We start from the raw sequence: 24989 nt of genomic DNA, 5'->3' as shown, positions 1-24989 counted from the left end.
TCTCAGGTTGCTTTTGGAGGGGGCGGAAATCTACGAAAGTTGGGTTCAGAAATGGCAGAAGGGCTTCTGAAAATGGCTCCCTCACCAGTGAGATGACTATGGGGCCTGACGCTGGCCGTGAGTAGGGAGATGATAAGTTCCCTGTAGGCTGCAGCCTCCTGCTGACCAAGACCCAGCTGTGGGAGGTAGACCTGGGAGAGATACAGAAAATACAGGGCTATCCCTGGTGGCTCAGTCAGTAAAGAATCCGCCTGCAATGCGGGAGAACTGGGTTCGATCCCTGGGTTGGGAAGATCCCCTGGAGGAAGGCATGGCAACCTCTCCAGTATTCTTGCCTGGAGAATTCCATGGACAGAGGAGCCTGGCAGGCTGCAGTCCATGGGGTTGCAAAGAGTTGGACACGACTGAGCAACTAAGCACACACACACATGATAATTATGAGGATTTGGCACTGGCTGACCTCTGTTAACTTCCCTAGAAGTCTTGAAGAAAGAGAATCACAGGCTCAACTCAGGGCAGACCATGGGAGACAAGAGACCTCCCCATCAAAGCATTTGAAATGGTCCTCATCTCTTGTGGCCCAAGAGCAGACTGTGATGATAATCAGCCTCAGTTCAGTTCAGTTCAGTTCAGTCTCTCATTTGTGTCCAACTCTTTGTGACCCCATGGACTGCAGCCTGCCAGGCCTCCCTGTCCATCACCGACTCCCGGAGCCTACTCAAACTCATGTCCGTTGAGTTGGTGATGCCATCCAACCACCTCATCCTCTGTCATCCCCTTCTCCTCCTGCCTTCAATCTTTCCCAACATCAGTGTCTTTTCCAATGAGTCAGTTCTTCCCATCAGGTGGCCAAAGGATTGGAGTTTCAGCATCAGCATCAGTCCTTCCAATGAATACTCAGGATTGATCCCCTTTAGGATGGATTGGTTGGATCTCCTTGCTGTCCAAGGGACTCTCAAGAGTCTCCTCCAACACCACAGTTCAAAAGCATCAAATCTTCGGTGCTCAGCTTTCTTTATAGTCCAACTCTCACATCCATACATGACTACTGGAAAAACCATAGCTTTGACTAATAATCATAGCTAATAACCACAGCTTTGATAATCAGCCCCAGGGTTTGGTATAAAGGTGGGAGAGCTACAGGAGAGACCATGCATGCTTCAGCCAGCAAGGAGAGAGTGGGGCTCTGAGTCCTGGAGTGGAGGTGTTTAGATGGATGAATCTTATACTCCCTGCTTCCCTGAGCCCTCCAGGCCTGCAGAATGCCCCTCCCCTGCTAGAGGAGAACACTCACCCATCACTTTAAGATTCACCCCACCTCCCCTCTCTACCTGTAGACAAGAGTCAGCAAATGCTTTAAGAGCAAGAGAGTAAATATTTTAGGTCTGTGGGCCACATGGTGTCTGTCCCAACTACTCATGTCTGCTTTTGTGCTACTTAAAGTACAACAACAGCCATAGACAACAAGCAAACGGGTGTGTCTATATTGAAGTAAAACTATACAAAAATGGGCAGCTGGTCCCTGGAGCTAGAGTTTGCCAGCCTCGTCTCCTAGACCAATAATTGGGTCAGGTCTCAGCATTGCCTGAGTAGAAAAAGTAGAGTTACTGCTACTGGAGGAGATAACTTGCCATAATGCTACAGGTCTGACTGACGTGTTTTGGTAGGAACAGGGCGAACGCATGGGAGGAGATCTCAGGGCTGTGGGACTGGGACTCGGGGAAAGGAGGAATACAAGGCAGCAAAAGACAGTGTTTATTGAGCCCTCTCTCTTGACTCAAGATTAAACAGCCCGGGGGATTCCCTGGTGGTCCGGTGGTTAAGGGCTCTGTACTCTCACAGCCCAGGGCCCAGGTTCGATTTCTGGTTGGGGAACTGAGCTCCCGTAAGTCATGTGGCCCTGTTCCTTCCTGGAGTCCAGTGGGTCCAAATGAGTCTGTGGCTACTTTCCAGCCCCTGAATGCAAATCGGGATGGATGTACTCAGCAAGTAGCAGAACGCTCAGGTTGGTTCCCTAACCAGTGAAATAAAAGCCCTTAGGGAAAGGACTGAGAAGAAGTGTCTTCAGTTATCCCACTGGTCAAGATGGTAAATGAGAAGCAGTAGCACATTCCTGGTGGAATTGCAAAGGTTAATCCTACCCTCAGAAACTTAAAGGACACAGTGTTTCCCAATCCGCCCCCACCTGCTCCTACAAAAAACCAAAGGAAGCATGGTGACTGATAATGGTCACTGTCATCAGCCCTGTCTCTGATGACAGCCCTAGTTGCCGCCATTACATCATTAAAGTATGGCATGTCCACTAGAATGGTCTCCGTAGCTCTGATTGTAAGAAGCTAATAACATGGCCAATGCATTCTTTCCAATCCATATCAGGAAAGCGGATCAAAAATCATGACCACATTCCCTGCAAAAATTCAGGAACCTATCATATTAGTTAAGATTTAAATGGCCAACTGGGTTGAGGCATGCCGGGACATTTCCTCTATGGTTGTTGTTCAGTCACTCAGTCATCTCCGAGTCTTTGCGACCCCATAAACTGCAGCACACCAGCTTCCCTGTCCTTCACTATCTCCTAGAGCTTGCTCAAACTCATGTCCACTGAGTCGGTGACGCCATCCAACCATCTCATCCTCTGTCGTCCCCTTCTCCTCCTGCCTTCAATCTTTCCCAGCATCAGGGTCTTTTCCAGTGAGTCAGTTCTTCACATCAGGTGGCCAAAGGATTGGAGCTTCAGCTTCAGCATCAGTCCTTAAAATGAATATATAGGGTTGATTTCCTTTAGGATTGACTGGTTTGATCTCCTTGCTGTCCAAGGAGCTCTCAAGAGTCTTCTCCAACACAATTCAAAAGCATCAATTCTTTGGAACTCAGCCTTCTTTATGGTTCAACTCTCACATCTGTGCATGACTACTGGAAAAACCATAGCTTTGACTAGACGGACCTTTGTCAGCCAAGTGATGTCTCTGTTTTTTAATACACTGTCTAGGCGCCCCACATGGTTAAAGGACAAATTATTATACTGTGGACATCCTACCACTAAAGAGGCATGGTGCTGGTGGCCAATAGGGACTTTGGAGGCAGTGTACTGAATACTGCTCCAGCTCATGTATTGGACGACTTATGTATTGTTTAAGTGGAGTACAGAGCTAAAGAGGCTCTGCAATAGGTCCTCACTATGGGGAAAACGCTCGGGACATGTGACCCAGCATATCCCATAATACTAGAAATATCCACGGGAGATAAGCAAACAGTGTAAAGTCTCCAAAAGCCCCAAGGGCAGAGCCTCATCTCAGACCCTTGGGGTTCTGGAGCAAAGCCATGGTCCATAGAACAGAGGATTATTCAGTATTTGAAAAGTAGTTCTTGGCCAAACTGCAGGATCCAGAGCAAAGAAATGATTACTGTTTTAAGCTACTAAGGCTTCAGTCAGTCAGTCTTAGGGTTGATAAATATAAACAGATAATCAGAAGATTCATGTAAGAGTACCTTGTTCTTTTTAATGTCATATAGGATTCCACTATATACAGATACCACAGTCTATGTATCTGTTCTTATGTTCTGGACATTTAGGTTGTTTCATAGGCTCTGTTATGAATAATGCTGCTATGAAAATATCTTTTGGCACAAATGTGTGTTTATTTCTCTTGAGAACAAGCCCAAGAATGGAATACCTAGTCATTGTTCCTCCTCTAGGCTCGAGGGGAGGCGTCTTTAGAAGATATTGCCAAAGAGTTATTCCAAAGGAGATGAAATAGTTCACACTTCCACCAGGAGGTGTGAGTTCCAGTTGCTCTGTATCCTCACCAACACTTTGCACTATCAGTCTTTTTCATGTTAGTCATTCTGGTAATGTGTGCGGCTGCTGCTGCTGCTAAGTCGCTTCAGTAGTGTCTGACTCTGTGTGACCCCATAGACGGCAGCCCACCAGGCTCCACCACCCCTGGGATTCTCCAGGCAAGAACACTGGAGCGGGTTGCCATTTCCTTCTCCAATGCACGAAAGTGGAAAGTGAAAGTGAAGTCTCTTAGTCGTGTCCGACTCTTAGCGATCCCATGGATTGCAGCCCACCAGGCTCCTCCGTCCATGGGCTTTTCCAGGCAAGAGTACTGGGGTGGGGTGCCATTGCCTTCTCCACTGGTAGATGTGTACTGGTATCTTATTGTGATTTTGCATTTTTTTTTGTAATTTGCATTTTTATATCTTTTATATCTTATAATTTGCATTTTATATCTTTTTGTAATTTGCACTTTTTCTGATGAGTCACAATATATTCTTTACTTTTAAAAAACCACAGACAAGAACCCAAAATGCTGACAGTGGTGATCTGTAGATGTGTGATGACTTATCGTTTTGTTATTGTCTGCTTTTTGTTCTATGGTCTTGGTCTTTCTTTTGCTAAACTGTTTTTTTGTTTTTGTTTTTTTTGAAGTGCTTATGTAATTAAAAAAACCTCCACCTACTTGCTCTTATAAATAGTAAAGTATATCAACCACAACACTAATATTACAAGTAAAGTCATCAGGAATATTTATTGAGCACCTGCTGTATACTCAGCACTGTGGGTGGGGCTTTGAAGCGTACAGAGCAGTACAGGACTTATTCCCTGCCCTTGAGAGGCTTCCAGTCTAGGTGGAGACAGAAAAAACTGGACATATGGGAGCCAGGAGAAAATAGTCCAGGCCAGGATGCTACAGGAGCTGGAAGGTGTCTGGGGTCAGACCCACCAAGTGGTTCAGCGCCAGGAAAGACAACGACTCACATCTCCCAGACCCATATTTGCCCACTTAGCATATCCTACCCACAGCCTCTGCTCCCGCCATCTGACTCCTTCAGCTGTTATTCAAAGTGCAATGAAATGGGGGAAGGGGTGGGGCAAATGGAAAAAGTCCTTGGACGAGTTCCAGGGGCTGGTGTCACACTGTCCCTCCTGGAAAAATCTGCTCCTCACCCACCTACCCCTAACACAGAGATCCCATTCAAGGAGGCCTGCCCGACCACCCAGGACCCCCACCCCAAGAGCTAAGAGGAGGGGGCAGTCGCTGCTTGAGGTAGAACTGGGGAACCCTACGCCTAGCATGTCCCTCCCCCTTCCAGTCCACTGAGTTGGGGGTTAGGGCACCCCCCAGAGCTGCCACCCAGGGCTGAGAAGATACTAAGGGGAAAGGGCATGGAGGAAGGGGGAGGAGCAGAGAGGGACTGAGAGCCTGGCTGGGAAACAGGGGCCTCTGGGGCTCCTGGAAAAATGCAGGGCACAGGGAAGCCAAACACTGAGACTGGCTCCCCTGAGGATGGGGGTCAGAGGAGAGTGGGGAGGCAGGGGTGGTTTGCTACGGGCCCCTACCTTCCCCATGCCTTCACAGGACAGAGGTGGGAATCAAGGGCCAGGAGGGTGTCCAATCCCCCAGCCCCATTTCCAGGCTGTGCCCACTTCAGGGTCACCCTGCCCAACCTTAGAGGGGGCAAGGGGAACCCAAAGTTTTGATGACGCCTCCAACTCTGTTGGGCCCCCTTCAAAGTGCTATCTATTTACTTCTCAGATTGTAAGGAATTCAGGTCTGAGAATGCAGGAAAGAGGGGGCAGGACTTCGTAACACCCAGCAGATGGCAGCGGGGGAGGGAGCCAGGCCCCTCCAGAGAGTGCCACTCAGAGAATGGGGGTCACGCCAGCCTCAGAGAAGCGAGGATGAGGAAAGCAAAGGATGCTGCTGCTGCTGCTGCTAAGTCGCTTCAGTCGTGTCCGACTCCATGCGACCCCATGCAGCCCACCAGGCTCCCTCATCCCTGGGATTCTCCAGGCAAGAACACTGGAGTGGGTTGCCATTTCCTTCTCCAATGCAGGAAAGTGAAAAGTGAAAGTGAAGTTGCTCAGTCGTGTCCGGCTCTTAGCGATCCCATGGACTGCAGCCCACCAGGCTCCTCTGCCCATGGGATTTTCCAGGCAAGAGTACTGGAGTACAGGTTGCCATTGCCTTCTCTGAGCAAAGGATGAAGAGGGTTTAAATAACGGTTCATATAATAAAAATACCTAGCAATCTAATAAGCCTATTTTTTCTGCTAATTTTTGTCTTTTTTAAATAATTCTAATGCCAGAGGCTGGGGGTGTGGGAAGGGTGGCAGCAAGCAGGGTATGTACAAGAGGAGGCGTTTAAATTAAAACACAAATAATAATTAAGACGCACAAACTGAAGGCCCAAGGCAAAAGGTACAGAAGAGGCCCGCAGTGGCCCCCTTGTTCCCACGAGGACGTGCTTCCAGCAGTGGGGTTAGGGCTTCCTCTTGGAGCAGATCAGTCTGCGTTTGGAGTGGTAGAAATCTGGGGAGAGAGAACAGACGTCAGCCAGGCCAGGAGGAAGAGGGCCCAGCAGAGCCACCCGCCCAGTGCAAACTGCAGAGGGACCAGGGACCCCTCCCCAGGGCCAGAGAGACATACTGCCCAGAACTCTGGAAACTTCTAGCCCATCTCCCTGAGGGCTACATACAGACAGAACATCTCCCCACGCTTCACAGAGGTGATCAATAACAAACTTTACATCCATGGGCCTGCTTTAAGCCAAGCTGCCCAAATGCAGTGGCTGCTAACCCTAGGTGGCTGTTTAAATTAACTAACATTAAACTAAAAGAAAAATTTAACTAAAAGTTCCTCATGGCAAGCACTCAGCAGTGCTATGTGACCAGCGGTACTAGGCATCTGCTGCTTTGCAGAGCCTGATCTATCAGAGAGCACTGCTTTGGAGATCCCATTATTTGATCCAGGAAAAGTGTTCCGCATGATGTCTGAGCCATACAAAGGTTAGTTATTATTATTATTATTATTGTTAGTTTTGACCCAGCTGCAAATGTGCTGCAGGATTCTTGGCTGCACTGCTCCAAGCTTCCATTTCCTCACCTATAAAATGAGGATAACACTGGTACGGTGCTCGGAGGATTAAATGAGATGTTTCTGGAAAGACCTTGGTTGGGTCTTCCCTGGTGGTCCAGTGGCTAAGACTCCTTGCTCTCAACGGAGGTGGCCTGGGTTCTATCCCTGCTCAGGGAATTAAGATCCCACAAGCCGTACAGCCAAAATAATAACGGTAATACATTTGTAAAGTTAAAAATAAAAAGACGTTGGCCGAAGGCCTGGCATCGTTAGTGTTCAACTGCCAGCCTCACTTATTCCATTTTCCTCAAGCACCTTCTGTGTGTCACACACCATCCAAGGTGCTGAGGATTCAGTTATGAACAAGAGAGATACAGATTTCTTTCTTGTAAAGATAGGATCCTATTTGGGGAGATGGACTATATCCAAATACGTAAGTAGCTGTTGATAGTTTAAAAAGTGCCAAAAAGAGAAAAATAGGCTGAGAAGTGCAGGTGAAGGTGTGTACGTATGAAGGGGAAGGCGAGTTAAGTTTGCATAAGGCAGCCAGGAAATTATCATTCTTTTACTCTCCACGGCAAATTCAGCGTGGGACCTTAGGCAAATCATTCTACCTCTCAGAGTCCTGTTCCTTTGCCTGTAAAAGGATGCCAAGAATGTCCTATGATATTAGATCACTATAAGGACTAAAATAAATCTAGACACTTATCAAAGAGCCTGGCACATAGTCAATGTTCCAAATAAATGTCACCTAATTGGTCTTGGTAGTAGACTTGCTGTGTGACCTCAGGCAAGCCACTTCCCCTCTCTGGGCCTGTTTCTCCCCTCTCAGATCGATGAGTAAGCTGGGCCAGATAGGTCAGCCCTTGCAGTGAGTTCTGGGAGTCCTAATCCCTTGCCGCCTCCTCCTCTGCTCCCGTCCTCACCTGTCATGCTGGTCTGCCGCCGTTTCCGGCCCTGGGAGGGGCCAGGCCCACCGGGGGTCCCCTCGGGCCGCTCGGGGGAGCGAGTCACGAGGGTGCAGGACAGCGACAGGTCCAAGTGGTCCTCCTGAGACGTGCCCTGCAGCAGGGCGGATGAGGGGCTCGGCCGCTTGCCCCCTCCCAGGTCGTCTCGGGGCCCCACGGGCAGGTAGAGCTTGGGCAGGCCGAGGCCCCTCACGCGCTCCCAGGCGAAGTCCCCCTCCAGCGGCGTCTCGGTGACAAAGTCGAAGTTCCACCGCTCTCGGGCCTCCTGCACGCAGCTGGCCATGAGGGCGTCGCAGTCCTGGCGCAGCTGCTCGCTGTCCACTGGACCAAAGAGGCAGCGGCAGGCCTTGCTGCTGCGGGGGATTTGATGCGCGTCCCTGGACAGCTCAGACATGGCACCTGTGGCTGGAACACAAGAAAGACCCGGGGCACATAAGTGAGACGCTCGGGAAGTCGGATGCTCCTCTCCCGGCCACGCCACTGCATAACCTCAGGCGCAGTCTCCTTACTAGAAAGGGAGGTGAGAGGGGCTCTCCGGTTCCTCCCACAGGCTCTCCCAACCTCCACCCACAGAGAGGGTGTGAGGGGCAGAGTCAGTCAGGCTGACACCCCCAGGTCACTGCGGGAGTGGGCAGCTGAAGGGCAAGTTTATGTCAACAAAGGCAAGTTTATTGCAATAGCAGGGATCAGGGTCCTGTTTACCACCGGGTGTTATCAGCTAAAATCAATTTGTTTTTCCCCCTGAGGTGTCCCTCATGGGTGTGAATGCCCCCAGGGATGTGTGAATTGTCAGTCCAGCAGTTTCCTAACTCCAGGCCCGGCTGGCCAGGGAGGTCAATTCCCAAGTAAATGGATGCCTCCTCTCAAATCCCTCTGTCTAGATGCTCATGTGGACTAATCCTGCTCAGTTACTTAAAACTACTCTGGATTTTAGGGTTAAAAAGCACCTGGGTTCTAGTCCTCGCTCTGCCACTTCCTACCTCAACTTTCAAAGAGTCACTTCAAGTCCCCTGGCCTCAGTTTCCTCATCTGTAAAATGGGACTGCATACATGTCTAAAGAGCAGGGCTATAGATGCAGGCTCAAGGAAACGATTGGCAGGCCCCACCAGGCGAGGCAGTTGAACGGCTGTATCTTGGTGGTTAAAGGTGAGGGCTCTGGAACCAGGCCACTTGGGTTGGAATCCAGGTTCTGCTGGGCGACCTTCGACAAGTGGCTTAACTTCTCTGGGTTCTGTTTTCCTCCTCTATAAGATGGAGATGTCCATGTGTAGAGTTGTCTCTTATGTATGCTGGACAATGGTGTTTGCTATGACTAGTGCGTTCCCTTGACAAAACTCCATTAGCCTTTACCCTGCTTCACTTTGTACTCCAAGGCCAAACTTGCCTGTAACTCCAGGTACCTCCTGACTTCCTACTTTTACATTCCAATCGCCTATGATGAAAGGGACATCTATTTTTGGTGTCAGTTCTAGAAGGAGATAACAATAGCGAATGTCTCAGAGGCCAGATGTGAGGATTCGCTAAGCGGTTGTAGATAACGCCCTCTGAGCAGTACCAAGTACAGAGAAAGTGTTTGGAGAATGTTATTTCTCTCTGCCTTTAGTTCTGGCTGACTCCTCCCCATCACTCCACCTGGGCCACCACCTTTTTCAGACAGCAGCTGACAGGTGTTGTGGGCTGAGGGCCTTTCCCAAGGATGTCATCAGGCAGGCAGCCTGCGGGTAAGGAGGAGCTAGGCAGGGCAGGGCAGAGCAATGATTTCTCCCAGGCTGAGCCACATCCTGCCAGGCACATCAGGTGACCCGAAGTCTAGACAACCTGGAAGCCCCTGCCCCATTCTGCCTGCATCCAAGGAACCCGTTTTGCAGGCAAAGAAAATTAAAGGCACCGGTCTACCTGGTTCCTCTCCTCCCACTTTAGGAGAGGGAAAACTGAAGGTGAGCTTGCCCAGGAGGGGTGCTGGCACCTCCCTGCCCGGCTCTGGCTTGACTCCAGGGCTGAGCGCCTGCATGACTTTAACAGGGACTGGGTTTTCCTGGGGGCAAGTCCTGATTTGCAGGCTCTGAGGGTGAAAGCCCTGCTGAGTGTCCTCCTGGGGCAGGAAGCCCCGGACCCACACCACATCTACCTGTCCCCACTCCACCTCTCACAGTGAGTGAAGCCCACAACTCCAAGTCTCAACACACAGGGGAGGGGAAGGCACTAGACAACCTCTGACCAAGTTTAAAGGGCAAGAGTTTTAAGACTTGCTCTGAACCCACACAGTGAAAAAGATCAATAGTGTCTACTCAAGCTGCCACATAGAGAGGGGTTAAATAGCACAGTGGACAAAGCCCACAAATAACCTTTGCTCACTCTCTTCAGGGGTAAGGATTGAGATTTATTTAGGTATTTTATGTGCCAAGGGCTGTTGTAAAAAAGTTTATGGATATTAATTTTTGGAAGAAATGGGTATATCAGCTCTTTTTACAGAAGAGGTAACCAAGGCTCAGAGAAATTAAGTAAGTTTCCCAAGGTCTCACAGCTCACCAGTGGCACAGCCAGGATTTGAACCCAGCCCTGAACACCCTGTGTTCTGCGTTCTGGTGTTGAACCCTACTCCCTCTCTAATTTTGAGGTTTCCTCACCAGAGAGACCCATCAAAACCACTTGAGGAGCTTTTTCAAAATGTAGATTTGACAGGCCCCTTTTTCCCCAGACAATTAAATTCAAGGGCTTGACAGTTCTCCAGATGGGCATGCTTGGGATGCCAGCCAAGACGGAACACACAGAATGGCTTGAACAGACACTACGGATCTCAGGTCCCCATTGGCAAGAGGAGGAACCCTGCTAGGGTTTTATCATGCCTTGGACTTCAACCATATTTTCATTCCCAAATAATCAGTAAGCACTCAGTAAACACTGCAGATCCAATGGGGGCACTACTTTTAAGAGAGGAGTGGGCTAAGACTCAGCATCAGTACTAGAGTAGATTACATTGGGAAGCAAAGGCCAGTGAAGCCTCATTCCGCGGGAAGGCGGATTAGCTATTAGCGATGTGGCCAGAAGAGGGCGCCGGTCTCCAGGAAATCACGCGCGGAGGGGGAGCTGCGTGGGCAGAGCCTGGGAGGCCGGCAGCAAGCTGTGATGAGTCAGTTTCCTGCAAAGCGCTCCCCGCCCGCCAAAACTTCGCTTCCACTCCCGCTGCACGTCACCCTGGGGTGGGGAGGGGGAGTGGGAGGGGGCTTGGGGGCCGCGAACACGTCACGCTGAGCTAGTCAGGCTTCCGAAACGCCCGCCACTATTGGGAAACAGCGCGCTCTCGCGCCGCCTCTTGTGAAACACACGCGCGCACGCCCGTACACACACACACACACACACAGCACGCACGCACAGGCGCGCCGAGATCTGGTCCCTCCACCTTATCTCCACGCCCAAAGCAAGGGATGAGTCAGATCCCTGAAAAATAAAAATAGACGGGAGCAACGAAAACAAAACCGCTCTTAAGTCCTCCCCGAAACGCAACGTGGAGGAAGGGGAAGGAGGGAGGGAGCTGCCCGGGCGCCCTAAAGCACCAAACCCATTTCTAGGATTCTTGTCCCTACGGGGAGAGCGCAAGTGTCCCCCGAGGGCCCCAGACAAGGCGGACGCACTACAGTCCGCGCTGGGCGGTGGCGTCCGAAGAGCGAATCGCCCTGCTCTGCTCAGCCCTGTCGTCCTTGGAGAGGCAATTCCGGACTGGGTTGGGGCCGCCTGGAGCGCCCGAAAGCAGGTGACGGAGGCCCAGAGCACAGACGCACCCCGAAGCCCCATCCCTCACAACACATGACCTCTCCTTCCCTCCCCCCACCGCCCCCGTTGGGGGCTGCGTGCCCCCACCGCGCCGCAGAGCAGAGCTCGGCTCCGGACCCCGACTCCGTCCGGCCGACCCAAGGGCAGGCTGGGCCGGGATTCTCCCGGCAGCGGTGAGAAAGAGGTAGGTCCGGCTTCGGGGCTTCGCTAACTGACAGGCTGGCGCAAGCCCACCCTGCGCCCGGCCGCGGCTTCGGGTCCCAGAGGGCGCGCCTCGGGGCAGGGACCGGACACCCGGTCTTGGACCTCCCGGTGTCCGGTTTCCCTGGGAACACTCTGTGCCAGCCAAATAGGTCACTGTGCTGATGGTGGCGGCGCGGGGGGACAGAGACCGTGGAGAAGTAGGGAAGGGACTTCTGGCGGAGCCACAGTCTCCCAGCCCTGGCGGAGTTCTGATGTCACCCGACTCGTTCCCCGGGGTCTTCTTGTCACCGTGAGTCACCTCCCAGATTACTCTTAAGGAACGTATCCCGACACGTTCCCAGGGGCCCAGGACACAGCCGGAGCTGACCTCAGCAGCACCGGGGACTCCGACCTCGGTTCTGGGCCGGGACGACACCGATCGGATCTGAGAACCGCCCAGGAATGGATCCCAGATGAACCTGTTCGGCTTGGCTTTCCCCGCCCCTCCCGGAGCCCTGCGCGTACCGGGCTTCCTCTCCACGGAGCGAGCGCGCCGAGCCTGGAGCCCCGGGTGCACCCTCGGCGGGTCCACGCCTTCCCTCGCCCCGGCGGAGTTTCCAGGGGAGGGATCGCAGAGGGGAGATCCCTGGTACTTGGGCGCCTTCTCCGCTCCCGGAGCCTCCGACGCATCCCGGGCCCTGTCCCCGCACGCGCACTCGAAGCCCCTGGTGTGCCCCAAACTGAGACCCGCGCGCAGGGCCCCGCGCGCCATTCACCTGTGAACACAGGACACACGCGCCCCCACGGACACACACCCCCGAGGGGCACGGACAAACACGCGGACTCGCTCGGCTCGGCTCGGGAGCCTCAGCTCGGGATCCTCGCTGGCCCGCCCCGGTTCCCTCACCTCTTCTGGGGGTCTCGGGACGTCTCCGTGAATCTGCGCGCGGCGCCGGGTCTCCCAACCACGGTCTCCAGCCGCTGCTCACACCTCAGCTGGCGCCGCCGGGCGCCGGGCGCCGGGCTTATAAAGAGGCGGGAGGCGGGACCGGCCGCTCCGCCCACAGCGGCGCTTCTGCTCCGGCGGCTCCCTGGTGACTCCGCTGCCAACCTCACAGGCTGCAAGGGCGCGCTTCCCTCCTTCCCACTCTCCGCGCCTGGGTTTGTGCACTTGACATATTTCCGCACTAACTGAGTCCCAGTTCTGTTTGTTTTTTTCCCCCAGTGCGGAGGGTGGGGGTGGGGAGGGCGAGTTGGACCTCCCAGCAACGCGACGGCGGCGCTATTGGGACCGGACGGACTAGCCCCTCTCTGACCCACCACCGACTGACTCTGGGCAAGGATTTACCCCGAGCACCTGAATAAACCACGAGGAGTGACATTAATAAAGAAAAAAAATCCTTTTTTTAAAAAGAACACTTCACTTTGCAATTCCCAGAAAAGCCCCACTCTACCACCATGGGTCCCTCACTACACCACCTCTCCCCATCACCTGAGGCACCCAGAGACCCCAACAAAGCATTTTTGGAGGCCATAACGGATTCAATTCCCTTTGTTTCACAGAAGAGGGTTCAATTCCCCGTATTTCTCAGAAGAGGAAACCGACCGAAGCCCACAGAACTAAAGGGGTGAGAAGTTATTTGTCAAATGCTCCAGGGAAGGACGGAATTGGGGACACTGATAAGCAAGGGCTAACCTGGTCTCCAGGGGAAATGGGACACTGAGCTAAGCTTCCCACCCCCTCCTCCTCACCGCCTGTATCTCACCTTAGCAGAAGAAATTGCCGTGGATTTGCGGGCTGGGAAGGGGAGGATTGGGTGGGTGAGTCATCTCCTGGGTAATCCCCACCCACCACATACACTGCTGGAAAGGGAGGCTCAGAGGCCTGACTCAGGGGATACAGCAAATCAATGGTGATGGTTAGAACACAGACCTTTTGCTTCTCATCCAGAGCTCTCTGCTTATTGCCCTCTCTGTTTCAGCAGCTTTAGAATGCAAGATATGCCCAGCACCCGTCATTTCCAGGCAATACACTGAGGTGACATGGATGAAAGCAATTCTCGAAAGGCCAACCAGTGCTTCCAACAGATGCAAAAGCAAGTGAGGTGCCTTGCTGCTCCCCATCCCCACTTGTACCCCACCTTGGCTTCCTTCCTTCATCTGAAACATTTTCGATTTCTGCTTGTAAAAAAATTGCAGAGAACAGAGTGTTAATCTGAACAGAAATCAACTAAAATATAGAATGCAGGCTGGAAGCAGCTACAATTACTGACCTCTAGGGCTGTTCGGCGTCTGGAAATCTCTGCCCAGACATGCCCAGTCTTCTTCCCCCAAAGCAGCTGACCTCAGGGAGGACAGGCCTGCTTCTCCTCTACTGCTGGGACAGGAGCCCGGGGAGGGGTGGGAGGACCCTTTACCAGACCCCCTTGCCTGCCTGATATTGGAGTCAGGCCAGAATTGTAGGTGGACTTTGGAAGAACCTCAAACAGGCCAAGACCCCAGGACCAGCCCTCTCCTCTCCCAGTTCCACCCTCCCTACCTCCAACACACCCGTGCCCACACCACCCAAAGGCTGGGTGTCAAATGTCCAGCACAGGACGGGCACATCCTCCTACTGTCTCGAATCCCCTTGGCTTTCAGACATCGTAAATAGACTTGACATTGTCTATCTGTTTACTTTGGGGAAAAAAAATTTAATGACGGCTTGTATTGAATTAGTTTTATGGCCCTGAGCTTCACAATGAAATAATTCTTTTTGTTGTTTTTTGGGGAAGTGATTTTTTTTTTTTTAATAATTTTTAACTCACCACCACCACAACAGAACTCAACAAATATTTATTAAGCACCTACTGGTGTCTAGTACTGTTCAGCACTTAAAAAAAAAGTTTCCAAGCATTCACTTGAATGTGTAGCCAGGTTTGCTCTTAAGAGAGGGCTTCTGCCCTAAAGAGGCAAAGAAGCAGGTTGATAAAAGCCACACTCAAGATCCAAGTCCCAAAATACACACACACACATACACACACAGAGAGGCATGCAGGTACACAACAGATCCCAGACCAGTCCCAAGGGGTCTGAGGCAAATCACATATTCTGTTCAGAGAAATGCAGACCAAGGTCTCTCCGGGGTCTTTGGGGGTCTCCTCTTGTCTAAAACCCCACTCTTGTCTAAAAGCAGGCAGTCCCAAGGACAAAACAGCCACCATCTTCTTCTATGCCAGGGCTCAACATGTTAGGACATGTTCCCAAAGGCGTGAATGCTAGTCGGGCCTGCAGCCTGATGCCAGGTCTGCTCCTAAGGAAGCAGGAGGCTTAGGGATGTAAAGAGGTTGAGCCTGAGGAACGAGAGGACCCAGATTAGTCTCATCCAGGAGGGAAGTGATGATGGAAAGGAAAGTTAGAAAAGCCCTAGCCCGAAGAAGGAGGATGTGAGGAAAACTCAATGGTGGCCACAGGAGCTACCCAGGAAGGGAGGGGAAGTGCTAGGAACAATGTCACTATTTCTCAGAAAAGGCCTGGGGAGTCCCTAACAGGGGCAGAGAGCTTTCAGAGGAATTCACCTCCACACAGGCTCCCAAGAAGTGAGACCCCAGAGAAGAGGCAGAACAGAGACATTATTATATTATTGAGCAGAAGTCCCACTTGCTTTTTTTTTTTTGAAGAATAAGATTGGGAACTCCTCCCACCCCACCTCCTGACCTTCCAGGGGCTTTACCCAGCCAGTACAAAGATCAGGACTGAACATACGGTGAGGCAGAGGAATTTGTGACAGAATTCATGCCACACAAATACTTCCAGCTTCCCTAAGCTAAAGATTTCATCTTATCTAAGTCTGAAATTTCACCATTAGAAATTCATTTCTTTGGCATTAAGTTCTGCTCTTCATTAAATAAAATCATATAAGCAAAATGCTTAGCATAGTGCCTGGCACATAGAAATCAGTGGGGATATTGAATGTGCAGGTCCTGCGTAGGGTTCTGGGTGGCATAGCACAGTATGAATGAGTTGATCAGATCATTTAGGGACTAGAAGGTGGTGAGGAAATGCTGTGAACACAGGCCACCTAAGGAATGAAGGGCTATCTGTGCCTTTGTATATATTGTTCACTCTTCCCAGAATGAGTGTCCCTGACCAATATACCCCACCTCCACTTCCTTCTCCACCTATTGAACTCCTATTGATCCTTCATGACCCAACCTACATGACCCAACCTACATGACCGCCTGGGGTAAGACTTTCTTTCTCTGGCTCCCAAAGTTCCTGGTAAGCAGTCCACTCCACTGTGCTTTGCTGGTTTTTCTGGTTCATGTGCCTACTGCATCCTCTGAGCTGGGAATCCAGAGGGGATGAGCCTATATTTTATTCATCTTTGTACCCTCAAGGCCTAGCAGCCTCAACCACAGCTCAGTGAATATTTATGGAAGAGCTATTTTTGGCCTGCACTCTGAGGTTATGCTTCAGTGCCGCTGCTTCTGAGCCCTCTCTTTTATTTCATTCATCTATTTACTCATTTATTCATTAAAAATAGTATAATCAATACTCACTGCTCAACCCATGGATTAGAGTATTACAAATAATTGCTATTAATACCTTCCTGTGACTTCCTCTATGCTGACTCCTCCGCCCACCCCAAAGTAAACGCTATCTTGAATTTTATGTTGAACTGTTCTTTGTTTTCAATAGTTTTATTACACGTGACTGGAATAGTAATGCTCTTCCATTTATCTATGGGAAACTTGTAATTTAGGCAGGGTAATGTGATTAGTTCTAGCCAATGAGATGTGAACCTAAGTGACATGTGTATCTTTAGAGCTGAGGTCAAGTGAAATTCTCCAGCCTTTCTGTCCTCCATGGCTGTGGCAAAAGTGAGGCCTCATGTCCCAGATGGTGCCATCTCAGTGTGGTAGATCCTCTATTAGCCTAAGTTCCTAACTGGCTGGCTGTGTGGGGCCAAGCACTCCACCAGCTTGTATAAGATATGTTTGTGACTGGACTTCCCTGGTGGTCCGGTGATTAAGAATCCACCTTGCCATGCAAGGGATGTGGGTTGATCCCTGGTCAGGGAACTAAGATCCCACACGCCATGGAACAACTAAGCCCGTGCACCACCACTAGGGAGTGTGTGCACCGTAACAAGAGAGCCCACGTGACACAGTGAAGATTCTGGGTGCAGCAACTAAGACCCAGCGCAGCCAAATAATATATATTTTTAAGATATGTATGTGAGGAAGAAATAATCCACTGTTACATGAAATCACTGAAATGCGAAGCTTATTTGCTCCTGCAGCATAACTTACCTACGATTTATCCATATGGCTATGGGTGGTTGTGCTTGTGCAAGTTTGTGGCACACAAAGTACAGCTCTGGTTATTCACATTCTTTTGCAATTGAATCTGACTTTATGACTCTTTCAACCCATAGAATGGGTTATTCTGTGCCTATTCTAGGCCTAAGCCTCAAAAAGATCCAGCAACTTCTGCTTTTGCATTCTTGGGGATATTGAGACTCCACCTGAGAAGTCTGATTACTTTGAGACCACCAGGCTAAGAGAAGTCACGTGGAGGTCACATGCAATACAAGAAGGCTACTTCCACACACACAATAGCTCCAGCTGATCTCCTAGCTGACAGCCAGCATCCAGTCCAACCACATGAGTGGACCATCTTAAAAGCTGATCTTGGGACTTCCCTGGTAGCTCAGTGGTAAAGAATCCGCCTGCCAATTTCAGGGACATGGGTTCAATCCCTGATCCAGGAAGATCCCACATAACACAGAGCAACTAAGCTTGTACATCTGTGCTCCAGAGCCTGGGAGCTGCAGCTACTGAGCCAATGTGTCACAACCACTTAACCCAGCAAGCCCTAGAGCCTGTGTTCTGCAACAAGAGGAGCCACTGCAGTGAGAAGCCCATGCACCGCAATGAAGAGCCTCTGATCATTGCACCTACAGAAAAACCCACACAGTAACAAAGACCCAGTACAGCCAAAATGAGTATTAATTAAAACACTGATTGTTCCCCCTCAGTTAATCCTCCCCAGTTGAAGTCACATGGAGTAGAGACAAGCCATCCTCAATAAGCCCCTGCCTAAATGGTAGACTAGTGAGCAAATCAATGATTATGGTTGCCCCATGTTTTAACATGGCCTGTTATGCAGCAATATGTTATTAAACAGGGCTCAATCATTTTCACTGTTATTTCACATCCAGTGATCCCCATGTCCTGTCAGTGGGCACTTTGGTTATTTCCAATTTTGTGTTATTATGCATAGGGCTGCTATAATTATTCCTATCCATGTCTTTGGGCCACATGTGCAAGTTATTCTTGGATATACACCCAGGAGTAGAATTGCCCCCACAATCTTCCTGTCAGGAGATAAAATGATTAATGAAGCACCTGTGTTTGGCGTTTGGACCTGTCTGTATCTTTTAAGATTCCTGGAAAAAGTCTAAAGCACTGAACACATGTTTGGGATTATCACTGCTTGCATTTTTGTAGAAGAATAAAAAAGGAATCCAAAGGAATGAAGCACTAACGGTGGAATGTCAGATATCGGACACCTGTCAATAAACATTTGGTGGCAAGAGGAACTACCCATAGACACTGAGTTCAATCCTTGGAGGTAGCGTTCAAAGCCATTAGGACATCCCTCTTCCGGATCCTTTAGCCCAGAATAACTTTCTGAATGATCCCCCAAACGTAGGAATCGGGCATTCTTTCGTATTTTCTTTCCTAACAAATTATTTTTAAGCCCCTCCAAGAAAAAGCCCCAGCACACATCAAAGTTCTGAGGATCTTGGGTTTGGGTCCTCCAACTGCATAGTGAGATCCATTATCTGACCCCTCACCATCCCCACCTTCCCCCACTTTCCATCCAGGATATGTGCTTTAGACTCATGTTACAGATGGGGAAATGGAGGGCCCAAGAGTGCTGGCTTGGCTGAGATGACACAGGCAGAGATTCCAGGCAGACCCAGGGCTCTGGTTGTGGGCCCTCCCTCTCTGCTCCCCGCTCCTATCAGCTGTCTGTCCTTATCTTTGCTCCCCTAGGATGGCGCTGAGTGTTGCACATAGTCAAAATGCTACTAGGGCCACTGTGGAATGTAACAGCTGCAAACCCAATCCCCATATGCTGGTGGCCCCAAGTTCAGAGCTAAGGGGAGATGATGCCTCCCTCTCCCCACCCTCAGTGGTTTTTAACAACCCTGCACCTGCTCTGAGGGATGATTACCAAAGTCTCCTTTTGGGTACAAGCAAGTGGCTCAGTGCAGGGCTGAGAAGGAAAAGTGGGAGTGTGTGTTAGGATGACACTGTACTCTGCTGTGCTTAGTTGCTCAATCGTGTCTGACTCTGCGACCCCATGGACTGTAGCCCGCCAGGCTCCTCTGTCCATGGGACTCTCCAGGCAAAATACTGGAGTGGGTTGCCATGCCCTTCTCCAGGGGATCTTCCTGACCCAGGAATCGAACTGGGGTCTCCTGTTTTGCAGGCGGATTCTTTACCAGCTGAGCTACCAGGGAAGCCCAGGGTGACACTAGCCATTGTAATAAACGAACTCTCAAATTCCAGTGACAACCCGATAGTTTATGTCTCACTCACATAATGAATACAGTTGTTCTGGTTGGCAAGTAGCTGACCTCCAGGTGTGACGATGATTCAGGGACTCAGGCCCTTTCCATCCTGCAGCTCCACTATGCCCAAGGGCATCAGGACCTCTGCTTCCAGCTGGAGGAAGAAAGAAGAACACGAAGAAGGTATACGCCTTTCTTCACACCTGGTTCAAAAGTAACACGCATCATTTCCTACCCACAGTGCACTGGTAAGAACTTGTCACGTGGTCCCACTTAGATGCAAGGGTCTGTATAGTCCCTGGCTAGGGGCACAGATCTATGATGATCTGCTAGCCGTCTCTGCCACAGCGAAGGAGCAAGGCGGATCAGAACCCCTTCTTCCTCTTCCCACTCCCTTCTCGCAAGAGAGTTTTTTCCTGCTGAGTTTCTGGACCTGACCACAAGGAGAACAGGAACACCTCTGAGCTGCATGACCTTGGACCTCAAATCTTCATCTATAAAACGTGTACTGTTTAAATTTTTTTATTTTTTAACTTGGCCTTGCCACGAGGCACATGGGATCTCAGTTCCCCAACCAGGAATCAAATGCCTGGCATTTCAATGCTTCTGCATTGGAAGCGCAGCATCTCAACCACTGGACCTTCAGGGAAGTTCAAAAATGGGTACTTTCATATCCATGATGGTACAACCTTTGTGAGAGGTTGAAAAAAAGCGGGGGGGGGGGGGGGTGCAGTAGACATGAGGCTCCTCATTTCCCAGAGGAAGAAATCAAGACACAAAGAGACAGTGTGACTTGTATAAAGTCACACAGCAGGACCCAATTTCCCCCTCTGGTACACAAGTTTGGTTTGTTTTGTTTTGACTAGACAACATCAAAGTCTGCTGAGAAATCACTGGATCGAAATGCAGGAAAATTCCCTACTCAGCAAATCCATCTGAAAATCTCCAGGGGACCTAGGAGGATTACTGAGAAAAAGCCTTTTACTGCCTGAAATGTAGGTAGTTTTAAAAAAATATTTATTTATTTGGCTGCATCAGGTCTTGGTTGCCGCTCATGGGAACTATCCTGCAGCACAAAGCCTTCCCTGACTGAGGTGCACAGGCTTAGTGGCTCTGTGGCATGTGGGATCTCGGCTCCCCAAGCAGGGATCGAACCAGCATCCCCTGCACTGGGAGGCAAATTCTTACCTGCTGGACCACCAGGGAAGTCCCTGCAGATAGTCCTTGATAGGGACCCAGCCTGGACCTGGTAGGGGAGAGGGGGCCTGCTGTGGTAAGACTTAAGGGAAGGTCCACTCCTCCTTTACCACTTTGCAGATAGCCGAACTCCATCTTTCAGACCATCCGCCCTCCAGCTCAGGGATTCTCAACATAGGGAATGGGAGAGAGGGCAACCCCCTTTTGAAAAATGTTCACATCCTACAAGTACACTGAATCTCTCTGGAAGAAGACACAAGAAACGAAGAGAGTGGCTGCCTCTGGGGACAGGGGCAGGTTTGCTGTGTCACCTACCTCCATGGGCACCATTAGCACCATCTGAGTCTGTGTGGACAGCGCCCCCTGGAGTTGTGCTGTGTACAACCCTGAATGCAAAATAGGCTTATTCCTCATAATATATTCTTAATAGCTAACTCTATTTAAAATAATAATTAAACACAATTAAGAACCTATTTCCAGGACTTCCCTGGTGGTCCAGTGGTTAAGAATCAACCTTCAAAAGCTGGGGCTGAAGGTTCCGATCTCTGGTAAGGAACTAAGATCCCACTTACCTAAGCCTGTACCGCAACAAAGATCCCACATGCGGAAACCAAGACCTCCTTGCAGCCAAAAATAAATAAGTAAATATTCTTTTAAAAACTTATTTCCGATTTCTGGCCCCCTTTCTGAACCTACTGAATTAAAATTGTGTGAGGGTCAACCAGCTACACAAGGATACAGGGGTTTGAAAAACCTCCCCAGTAACTGAAACCTCCCAGCCCTCCAGCCTCACAGCTTTGGGAACCCTGATTTAGTCTACCCGAGCACAAGGGCCCCTTTCTTACCTCTAGAAGTTCTCAGCAGAACTTCCATCTCAGTTGAGAATCAGAGAACTGGGAATAGTGTCTGTCACTAAGTAGGGGTGGGGGGAAAGGCTGAAGGGGCAGGCGGGGTGAGAGCACAAGGCCTAGTGAGCAGGCCAGCTTTGCCCCCCAGGCAGTCGGGTGCCCCAGACGCCTGCAGCTCCGAACCACTCCGGCTATTCCCGCCCCACCCCCACCCCAGTGTATGGCATCAGCATCTTTGGCCGGCACAGCCCCGGCTCGGCCTTGCCCGGGCTTGCCTTTTGTTGCATCATCCTCTGGCCTTGCCGGCTGCCAGGGGAGCAAGCCGCCCACTCACCGCTGGATAAAACCAGCTAATTATATCACCGGGAGACCCAAGGAGGGAGCACGTGGGTATTTTCAGCTGACCCAGCCTGTTTCTACTTGCTTTGCATGATTGTTCTTCTTCTTTCAAAATAATAATAACAACTACCAACCAGGAAAAAAAAAAAAAATCGCCTGGGGCTGTGGAGCGTGCTCCTGAAGCTAGAGCAAGGGTCCACCTGCTGCTCCAGGAGACACCTTCTCAGCCCTCGGCTCAGAAAAGGACAATCAAGTCTCTTGATTCTCAAATCAGGGCTCAACAGACAAACAGCTCTGAGAACAGGATACACTGGAATCAGCAGAATCAGGAAGACAAATATTTCTCTGACAGCATCAATAACATCCTGAACTTCCCTGGTGGCTCAGATGGTAAAGAATAACAGCAGCATAGTAATTTATCTTCTCAAATTTTTAAAAAATTCTATCTGTAGTTTAGTCAAAAGTAGAGGGTTTTGTTTTCCCATGCATTCCTTTATTTATTTTCTGAGGAGTTAGTACAGTCCAAAGATACAAAATGATACTCAGTGAAAATTCCCTCCTAACCCTGCCCTCCAGCCATCCATTTCCTTCCAGAGGTTGCGGCTGGTCGTTTGTATCTCCTTCCAGGGACAGTCTATGAACATCCTGGACTTCCCTGGTGGCTCAGGTAGTAAAGAATCTGCTCGCAATGCAGAAGACCCAGGTTCGATCCCTGGGTCAGGAAGATCCCCTGGAGAAGGGCATGGCTACCCACTCCAGTATTCTTGTCTGGAGTCCATGAACAGAGGAGCCTGGTGGGCTGCAGTCCTGCTGCTGCTGCTGCTAAGTCGCTTCAGTCGTGTCCAACTCTGTGCGACCCCGTAGACGGCAGCCCACCAGGCTCCCCCGTCCCTGGGATTCTCCAGGCAAGAACACTGGAGTGGGTTGCCATTTCCTTCTCCAATGCATGAAAGTGAAAAGTGAAAGTGAAGTCTCTCAGTCGTGTCCGACTCTTCGCAACCCCATGGACTGCAGCCCACCAGGCTCCTCCGCCCATGGGATTTTCCAGGCAAGAGTGCTGGAGTGGGGTGCCATCGCCTTCTCCAGGGCTGCAGTCCAGGGGGTGGCAAAGAGTCCGATACCACTGAGTGACACACTTTCACTTTCATGAACATCCAGGTCCACAGTCTTTCATCCAAAACATTTGGGAACAAATGGGTTTCAAGATGCAGAACTTATAGGATTTTAGGCAAGTAATGAGGTACGCGTACCATGTATTTTGTGACACTTTCCCTCCATTTGAGGGTCTGTCTAGGCTCTGTATAGGATGATCCTTTGTCCCAGTTTTAACACTGTAAGTTCCACGTCCAAGGAATCCCTCAGTCACAGGCAAGCATGATGATGGGTTGGTTACCTTAGGTCTGAGGTATAACATATTCACACTAACCTGGATAAATAACAGCTACAAATGGCTCACATTCTTTCAGCTCTGGTTTTGCTACCAATACATTTGCCACAAACTGAAGGAAAAATTGCAGCCATGAAATTAAAAGACGCTTACTCCTTGGAAGGAAAGTTATGACCAACCTAGATGGCATATTCAAAAGCAGAGACATTACTTTGCCAACAAAGGTCCGTCTAGTCAAGGCTATGGTTTTTCCTGTGGTCATGTATGGATGTGACAATTGGACTGTGAAGAAAGCTAAGCGCCGAAGAATTGATGCTTTTGAACTGTGGTGTTGGAGAAGACTCTTAAGAGTCCCTTGGACTGCAAGTAGATCCAACCAGTCCATTCTGAAGGAGATCAGCCCTGGGTGTTCTTTGGAAGGAATAATGCTAAAGCGGAAACTCCAGTACTTTGGCCACCTCATGCAAAGGGTTGACTCATTGGAAAAGACTCTGATGCTGGGAGGGATTGGGGGCAGGGGAGGAGAAGGGGACAACAGAGGATGAGATGGCTGGATGGCATCACCAACTCAATGGACGTGAGTTTGAGTGAACTCCGGGAGTTGGTGATGGACAGGGAGGCCTGGTGTGCTGTGATTCATGGGGTCGCAAAGAGTCGGACACAACTGAGCAGACTGAACTGAATTGAACTGAACTGAAGGAAAAAACCCTTGGTTTTCTGAGTTTTTTGAATTTTGAAATTGTGGATGAGGGGTTGTGAACCTGTCAGCAAATATGCATATATTCTTTTCATCCACCAGAATGGAAACACAGTGTTGGACTCACTGCTTTTTTTTTTTTTGGTGTTTATCTTAGTGCTGTCCCACACCAGTGCAGAAAATACCTCCTGTTCCTTTGTACTGCTGTATAATACTCCATCGCATGGAGGAACATTTAAGCTGTTTCTGCCCAGTCTTTGGCTGTCATAAACACACATAGTTTTAGGTGTAGCTAACTACATGGAGGGGGTTGGGGGCAGAGGAGGAGTCAGATCTTCATTCCTACTGCTGATTTGTGACTGCGGGGTTAAGCCCAAGCCTGCTCAGAAGTTGAGAGAGAGACACCAAAACCTGCTGAGGTCTCCCAGATCTCTTGTACCTGTCCAACCACATGCGTCATGGAAAGTCATTCACATTAAGAATGGTTTTCCAAGCAAGAAAACAACTTATATTCAGACCTACTGTCTTAGGGTTCTCCAAAGAAACAGAACCAATTGCTCATTCTCTCTCTCTTTCTATATGCTCACAGTCACAGAAGAGATAAAGCTGGGGTACATAAAACAACCCCAGAGAGTATGAAGTGTCTTGTGTGGGATAAATTGGGAGTTCTGAGCACCACCTGAAAAAGTCCCCTCAAATATAGTCCAGAAGGGGCTTCCCTGGTGGCTTAGCAGTAAAGAATAGCCTGCCAATGCTGTGAACATGGGTTCCATCCCTGGTCCTGGAAGATCCCACATGCCTCAGGAAAACAGCCCGTTCACCACAACTGCTGAGTCTGTATTCTAGAGCCCACGAGCTGCGACTACTAAAGGCCACACGCCTAGAGCCCATGCTCCGCAACAAGAGAAACCACAGCAGTGAGAAGACCACGCATGACAGCAGAGAGTAGCCCCCACACTCTGCAACTGGAGATGGGCCACGCATAGCAGCAAAGACCCCGTGAGGCCATCAATCAATCAAATATATACATATGTATATAATATGTTATAATATATATATTTATAATCCAGAAGGCCAGAGAGACACTGGGAGTTCCTGCCAAACATCGAGACAAGCAGGCTTCCTCTCTGGTCAATTTCACTTGTTTTTAAATAAAAACCCAAATTTTT

The 24989-nt window shown here is 50.0% G+C and overlaps 1 protein-coding gene across 2 annotated transcripts; it reads right to left on the bottom strand.

The window, feature by feature from the left end:
- Nucleotides 1–4506: 4506 nt before the first annotated feature.
- On the bottom strand, nucleotides 4507–21720 carry CDKN1A (cyclin dependent kinase inhibitor 1A). 2 transcript variants are annotated; one of them, XM_027524457.1, is made up of 4 exons: nucleotides 21395–21720; nucleotides 19381–19506; nucleotides 7789–8235; nucleotides 4507–6316 (listed from the first exon to the last, which is right to left on the bottom strand). In XM_027524457.1, exons 1-4 carry the CDS (start codon nucleotides 21420–21422, stop codon nucleotides 6267–6269), a joined length of 651 nt encoding a protein of 216 aa, XP_027380258.1. In that variant the 5' UTR covers nucleotides 21423–21720; the 3' UTR covers nucleotides 4507–6266. The 2 variants fall into 2 exon arrangements, with proteins under 2 accessions (XP_027380258.1, XP_027380259.1); XM_027524458.1 differs by lacking the exons at nucleotides 19381–19506; nucleotides 21395–21720 and adding an exon at nucleotides 12693–12801.
- Between the last annotated feature and the right edge of the window lie 3269 nt (nucleotides 21721–24989).

Source organism: Bos indicus x Bos taurus, chromosome 23 (genome assembly GCF_003369695.1).
Source record: "Bos indicus x Bos taurus breed Angus x Brahman F1 hybrid chromosome 23, Bos_hybrid_MaternalHap_v2.0, whole genome shotgun sequence".
NCBI classification, from domain to species: Eukaryota; Metazoa; Chordata; class Mammalia; order Artiodactyla; family Bovidae; genus Bos; species Bos indicus x Bos taurus.
The sequence above is the reverse complement of the archived record's forward strand: the minus strand, read 5'-3'. Positions and strand labels throughout refer to the sequence as shown.